The sequence below is a fragment of the Molossus molossus genome, unplaced genomic scaffold (assembly GCF_014108415.1).
Source record: "Molossus molossus isolate mMolMol1 unplaced genomic scaffold, mMolMol1.p scaffold_m16_p_4, whole genome shotgun sequence".
Classification (NCBI taxonomy): Eukaryota; Metazoa; Chordata; class Mammalia; order Chiroptera; family Molossidae; genus Molossus; species Molossus molossus.
The window spans coordinates 92,747,197-92,755,157 of NW_023425377.1; the positions used below are offsets into that span (position 1 = coordinate 92,747,197).

General features: G+C 39.2%; 1 protein-coding gene across 1 annotated transcript in view; it reads right to left on the minus strand.

Annotated features, from left to right (window-relative positions):
* The window catches only part of ANXA10 (annexin A10), a 54,636-nt gene extending 48,137 nt beyond the window's left edge, over nt 1-6,499 (minus strand). The window contains exons 1-2 of the mRNA XM_036241408.1: nt 6,482-6,499; nt 2,831-2,912 (exon numbers count right to left, since the gene is read on the minus strand). Coding sequence (XP_036097301.1) covers nt 2,831-2,912; nt 6,482-6,499 — 100 coding nt within the window. The remainder of the gene's footprint in view (nt 1-2,830; nt 2,913-6,481) is intronic.
* Nucleotides 6,500-7,961: the final 1,462 nt, after the last annotated feature.

The window sequence follows — 7,961 nt, forward strand, 5'->3', positions numbered from 1 at the left end:
TTTTAAAAATATTTTTTTTTATTGATTTTAGAGAGAGAAGAAGGGAGAGGGAGAGAGAGACAGAAATATCGATGAGAGAGAACATGGATTGGCCACCTCCTGCCTGCCCCCCACTGGAAACTGGGCCCACAACCTGGGCATGTGCCCTGACTGGGAATCAAACCAGTGACCTCTTGGTGCATGGGTCGATGCTCAAGAACTGAGCCACACCAGCTGGGCTTCATAGCTTTCTAACATGCATATTACTTTAGTATATTATGGGCAGCTTCATGCACAGATCAATAAGTTTTTTATTCCTGTTATCTCAATAATCAGCAAAATGATAAAGCAACCTACAGAATGGAAGAAAATATTTGCAAATCATTTATCTGATGTGTTAATATATAAAATATATAAAAGTCTCATACAACTCAATAGCAAAAAAATAAATAGATTAAAAATGGACAAAAGACCTGAAAGGACATTTTTCCAAAGAAGACATACAAATGGTCAACAAGTACATGAAAAGTTTCTCGAAATCAATAGTCATCAGGGACATTCAGATAAAAAACATGAGATGTCAACTTCACACTTGTTAGAATAGCTATTTAAAAGGCAGGCTTGTGTACTGTTGGTGGGAATGTAAGTTGGTATATCCACTATGGAAAACAGTGTAAAGGTTTCTTTAAAATTTAAAATTAGAACTACCACATGATATAGTAGTCCTACTTCTGGGTATTTATCTAAATGAAATGTAAATCACTATCTTGTAGAGATATTGTACCCCACGTTCATTGTAACAATATTCACATTAGCCAGAATATAGAAATTGCTTAGGTGTTCATAAACAGATAAATGGATAAAGAGAATGCGATATATACATATGTATACACACACACAGTGGGGTATTATTCAGTCATAAAATCCTGCCATATGCACAACATGGATGAATGTTGAAGGCATTATGCTAAGTGAAATGAGTCAGAGTAAGATAAAAACCAAATAATATCACTTATCCAGAGAATCTAAAAAAGCTGAACTCATAGAAACATTCAGGTGCTGGCATGGGAGAAATGGGAGATGTTGGTCAAAGGGTACCAACTTCTAGGTATAATTGTAATGAATTCTGGGGATCTAATGTTCAGCATGGTGACTTTTGTTAATAATACTGTATTGCATACTTGAAAGTTGCTAAGAGAGTAGATCTAAATGCCTCACCATAACAACAAAAGTGGTAATTATGTGAGGTGGAGGATGTGTTAAGCTTCATTGTGTTACTCATTTTGCAGCATATAAGTATATCAAATCATCGCATTGTGTACCTTAAAGGTACATAATGTTCTATGTCATTCATATCTCCATAAAGCTGGTAAAACATCACAGTCACCAAGAAAGATATTAGTGATTGTCTTTTTCAATTGAGCTTTGCCAGGGTCACTAGGATAGATAAACTTTTAAAGCATTTTGAGCTGTGTTTGTGCTCTTGCATGCTAGACTGGACGTGGTGATCAAAACCTCCTCCATTTCTTCAGCCCAAAACACCGACAAACAAGCAATTGCAATGGTCAAAGTGAATCAATATTCTGTCCCTAAAATATCCACGGCAGGAAAATTGGAACCGGAGCAAAGAAACTTTTATTCAGTGAATAGGTTGCTCTGATCTGTAGTTTTAAAGCAAAAATTACTCTCCTGAATAAAAAGTTCATCCATAACTTTTTGTTATCTCGTCTATTTTTCTAGTGACTGTTGATATTTTAAAAGGCATGACAGCGTTGCAGACTCCTAACGTGGACTTTAGAGAGCACATTTAAAGTTCTTTATTGTTTTCCTATGGGGTTCTGCTAGTGAATAAAACACAAAGTGAATCAAGTTCTCATAAAGGTGACCTTGTCTTTAAAGTTAAGAGATTACTTTCTTATGAAAGGCTTTGCATGTTTTATACAGGCGTTTATCTTCGTGCTCACCAGAAGTCTTCTTAAAATAGCTATTACTTAGCGAAAATTTGTGGATGTTAACAGCGCCATATCATATCTTAAAGATTAAATCTTTTTTTAAAAGAACCCTACAATTTTCATCCCTTCCTTATATGTCTGTCCCTTTTCTAAACACTAGTTTCATTCACTGACCACCCATGTATTAAGCACCAGCATGCCAGACTCAGTGCTCTGGGAGCTCAGTGACCCAAGGGAGCCAAAAAGGACGAGTACAATGACATCGGTGACAAACGGAGTGCAAAGCAGGGTACCCAGGGTTCAGCATATCTGGCTGTGTCTGGAGTTCCCAAAGAGGCATTTAAAGAGGAAGACTCATTTGAGGTGACTATTAAAGGAAGGGAATTTGGATGTAAAGTAAACAGGAGAAGAAAACAGCACTCCAGGCTAGGGGATTACAAGGCCAGTTTATAACGATGTGGAAGAAGCAGATCCATTGTGGGGGTGGGGGTGGGGTAGGGTGGGGTGGTTGGCAGGAAGTTTTATTTAGCTGGAAGTAGAAGTACCAAAAGAAACGGTCTAGAAAGCAAACAAGGGCAAAGAAGGATGTTTTATTCCAGATTAAGGTTTTTTTAATTTTTGGTTCGGGATTTCACTTAGTAATTAACGATGAGACATTTAAGGATTTAAGGCAAAAACATGTCAAGATCAGATTTGCAAACCTCTCCATTATATTGACTTATTCTATTGTTTTTTTTTCTTATTCTACTTCTTTGCCAAGCTTTTTTTTTTTTTTTTTTTTAAATCTGTTTGTCTTCTGTTAGACAGCAGCTATCTATACCCATATTACAGTCTTAAAACAATGTAAAGCCAAAAGAAAAAAAAAAGTTATAAAAGATGATAGAAAGGATGAGGCTTACCAAATCCTTGGAGTGCTCCGCCTAGCATTTGGGCATCGATTGTGGGATTGAAGTTGGGAGCTGGAAAGATGGTTCCTTGCACCTGATGGGAAGAGTTCATGAGAAAGAGATTGCAATAATTTGCACAAAAGATTTCAACATTTTTTTTTCAGATAAATAAAAACACAAGTATATTCTATATGTTTAGTTACTCTAAGATATACACATATATCTATAAAGTATGACATAAGAAATATAGTCAATAATATTGTAATAACTATATATGGTACCAAGTGGGTACTAGAAATACCAAAAGGACCACTTTGTAAAATATTTGAATGTCTAATCACTATACTGTGCACCTGGAACTAATACAAAATAATATTGAATGTAAAGTGTAGTTGAAAAATAAAAAAAAATTTTTTTTTGAGGAACAGAAAAAGTGGTTAACTGTATGGTAATTGCAGAGAGCAAATTTGGTTGAATTTTAAAAATAATTGGCCTCTACTATATTGGCATCTATTATTCATCTAGGAAACTTAGATACTGGAACCAATAATAGAAACATGAGAATCAAATTAATATGTATATGCTTTATTTATTAATCCTCACTTGAGGATTTGATTATTGATATTTAGAGAGAGGAAGGAAGAAAAAGAGAGAGAGAAACATCAATCAGTTGCCTTTTTTTTTTTTTTATATCCTCACCTGAGGACATTTTTCCATTTTTTGTTCAGGTAGACTGGGAGGGAGAGAGAGGAACAGAGAGAGAGAGAAACATCGATATGAAAGGGACACATCGAGTGGCTGCCACCCACACGACCGACCAGGGCCGGGGACAAACTGCAACTGAGGTACATGCCCTTGCGGGAACCGAACCCGGGTCTCTCCGGACCACAGGTCGACGCTCTAACCGCTGAGCCAAACCAGCCAGGGCAATCAGTTGCCTCTTGTATGTGCCCTGAACAAGGATCCAAACTGCAACCTAGGTGTGTGCTCTGACATGGAAATGGACCCGCAACATTTTGATGTATAGGACGAGGCAAACACATATCTTCTTAATCATCAGCAAGCATTTTAGGTATTGGATACTATTTTATAGAAACTGAAAAGAGAACTGTATGGAGGAATTCATTTTTATATGAACAAGAAGTGGCACTTGCCACCACAGTTTTTTTTATACATCAGAGGCCTTAAAATATTGGAGAAAATGGAAATGTTTGAATTTAGATTATGTGAGTCACAAAAATGTAGATGATGTCATTAGGGCAGAGCATTTTTAGCTGAAACTTGCAGCTGCAGAGGAAAACATGGAAACCTGACTGACATTTCATTTAAATTCTCTCTCTTGCCAATAATAAAATGGCAGAACATTTAAGTTGGGCTTTGAAACCACATGGTCTATTATTTCAGACAGAGCCAGCCAGGACTAGGCACCATATGACCATAATTGGCACAAGAGAGCTGTAAATAAAATTTTATTAAAGAAGGGGAGCTCCCCCCCTGCTTGTTGTCGGTGTGCCCGGAAACATTGGAAGAAATGCCTTCCACAGCAAACAGATCTACCAGGCCTTGAGAACTCAGACGCTCACCAAGCTCTTCTGCAGCAATTATGTCTTAGCTGAGGATGGAGCTTTCTGGTGCCATGGTCCAATGGTAAAAAATTAACTAATGAATGAGAAGACTGGACCATAACTTCTAGTCCAAGAAATGTACTAATACCAAAATATTTATGAAAATATTTTTGGAGGATTAAGAGCATTGTTCACTTGAGTTAAAACTAAAATATACATTCAGTTTGAATTCCATTTGACTGATATTAATAGACATGAGTCTGTCTATCTGAAGTAGACTGGAAACTATAATAATTGTGATATGGTCATATTTTCATGCTTACAAGTACAACAATGTTAATGAAATATTCTTTAAAAAAATTTTTTTCCCTTTATTGATTTTAGAGAGAGGGAAAGGGAGAAGGAGAGAGAGAGAGAAACATCGATGAGAGGGAACATCATGGCCGCCTGCTGCATGCCCCCCAACTGGGGATCGGGCCCACAACATGTGCCCTGACGGGGAATCGAACTGGCGACCTCTTGGTGCATGGTTCAATGCTCAACCACTGAGCCATATCAGCTGGGCTGAAATATTATTCTTAAATGCCTATATCGGCAGATACATGTAGATAAAATAAGAGCCTAGTTTGCACCTTATTTTGCTGAAGTGCATGTATTTACAAACTACAGTCCAGTTTACTTCACGTATCTCCAGTTTACTAGAGATGATATAGAAACCAAGTTCTCTGGAGCCGGTCCTCAGTTCTAGAAGCTATTTATTAGGAGACAACATGAGTTTTATCTCCCTTATTTGCTAACCTGTCTCATTATATGAGACTCTCTTAGGAAAACAGACTTTGATTCCTTTTTATTTATTGAGTTTGGATAGCTGATTGTAATGTAACTTCCTAGGCTGAGTTCTCCTCACCTCTAGCATTTTGTTGGGAATCTTATAATCCTAGAAAAATTTAAGGTTTAAATGTTTGAAAGAACAACCATACCATTAAATGTGAAAATGATTTTCTTTTTTGCTACTTGTCACTGCCTTTTACTAAATGCTTTTTGTCTATGTAGTTCTTTCTCAGTTTTTTTTTTTTTTTTTTTTTTAAAGGGGGAAATAAAGAGGTTTTCTGAAGTGTGGAAAAAAGATACTTTATTTTCCGTATTTTAGTAGTTAGAAGACTTTTTGGGACAAGTTTTATGTGGACAGTACCGTTTATTGCCTTGGTGACCTTAATCTCACTGAGTGCTATCCGCAAAAGGGCTCTTTTAAGTATAAAAGAGAAAATGTATTTGAAAGCAATGATGCTGCCAGTGGAAATCATGTTCTTTCATGGGATCGAGAAGAAAGCATCCCACGGACCTGCATACAGGAGAACGTGGTGTGGTAAGATTTATTCAGGTGGAAATAGAAAGCTGTCTCCAGATTCCCAATGTTTATCTCCAGCTGTCCCACCATGGAAAAAGTCCAACCCTATCTTCACTGAGGCCAAAACAAAGGCCAGTGTCCCGAGTTTCCGTGTCATAGTAAAGCTTAGTCCTTTGCAGCCTGTGTGGTCTGCCACGGACCCCAGGCTGCTGGAGCCGAATGCTTGCCACAGAGAGAGAACGTGGAAGAACGGGGCGAGCGTGTGCTCCAGGGAGACGGCGAAGAGCTTTGTTAACTGGGATTGTATTACCTCGGCTTAGATAGACAGGCACTTTTGCAAACTAACCAATCAACTTCCCAAGCTTTCTTGGGCTTCTGATGGTTCTACCTCCTAACCAATCTTCCCTTCCCAGGTTAGACTGACAGGCATCTATGGTCACCATGTTGGCTCCTGTTGTTCACGGGTTTACTTCCCCCATTGGTTGGGTGAGAGAACCAGGGAGTTTGAAAAGCTGGTCCATCCTCCCTGTACGGGTGTGGGGGGGTGTTATTCACTTTGGCAAGGAAATGGTGCGATCCCATGGAGTGTGTAAAGTGGCAGCTTCCCGGCGAAGCAAGAGGCTTTTTAATATCTAATTCCCTTTGCTCCTTTTCTTTATCAATAACTATCTAACTTGCCCACACCAACCATAAGACTTAGTGTTAAAGATGTGTAAGTTACCCACGCAAATTTAAGCACAGAGTATACAAATAATCACCACAAAACATTTCATTATTGATTGGACTAGGATCCCCCAGATTTTCTACTGGAGTAAGTGGTATAAAATGAAACTATATATATAAAGCTTAGAAAGTTATAGATAAGGAGCGTTAGAAATATCTATACAGTTGTCCCTCGCCATTTCGCGCTTTGACTTTCGCAGCTTCACTCTATCGCGGTTTTTTCAAATATATTCATTAAAAAGTTGATCAAGACAGTGAAAATGAGACAGCGTATACTTGGTTGTCTGAGTCAATTACACACCCCTGTATTACAATTAAAATTACTGTACGTATGGACTGTAAGCTTATGTATTCGAGCACCCCAGGAATCCTTCAAAGCCAGGTGCAACCGCTCCACCACTCTTTATGTGTGGGAAATAACTTTTTTCCAAAAAATTGGGTATGGTGAAACTAAGCCAACCAGAGCACGCTGTTCACTGATTGGCTATCCTATCCTCTTCCTATCCTGGCCACTGATTGGCTCAGCCTCATGCAAGTTCGTTTCTCTCATCCATGCTTCTACATGGCTACATATTGGAAGTATCTTTGCTCTTGTAAGTGTTTGCGATTTCTGAGAACTTTTATCTAAGCCCCATGGTGGCTCCCAAACGTGTGCTTCTTTCAAGCCTTCTGACGATGAAACTAAGTGCTGGAGGAAGATGCTTCCCATCCAGGAGAAGGTGAAACTCTTGGATATGATCATAGATGGTAAGAAAATTGTGGAGGTTGCCCACCGTTACGACTTGAATGAGTTTACTGTTCGCTCCATCCATAAAGATGAAAAGAACATCTGTGCAATGGCTACTGTCTCTTTCAACAAGCAAGCAAAGTACGTTGTGACAAGTCGTAATAAGTTCATAGTGAAAACGGAGTCTGCCCTAGCCATTTGGATCAGCAACAGCCGCAAGAAAAACATTCTGTTGGATTCGCTGGTCATCCGGGAGAAGGCGAGGCAGCTCTATCAGTGCTTTACAGCAGACGAACCTCAACCAAGACCCTCTTCTGCAACGTTCTTGGATTTCACAGCGAGCAAGGGTTAGTTCGAGAAGTTCCAGAAGAGGTATCATCTGAAGAGTGTTGTTCTCCATGGAGAAGCTGCCTCTGCTGACCAGCCTGCAGCAGAGGACCAGGTGAACAAGTTTCAGAAGATCCTTGAGGAGGGCGAGTGTCATCCAGAACAGGTGTCCTTAACTGATGAGGACCTGGTGGAGATGACTAAGTCTGCGAGTGAGGAGGAGGAAGAGGAGCCAGAAGTTCCTGGGGGTCAGGAGGAGGGAGTTTACCTTATACTTGAGCGTCTCTCACACGTGAGAACTATTAAGGTAGTACAGGATATGATTGGTGAATGGGACCCAAAAATGATGCATGCATTGTGATTCTGAATGCACTTGATGAAGAGATAGAATCCTACAAAAGCCTCCTCACGTATATGAAAAGACAGTGCCAGCAACTGCCTATCACGATGTGC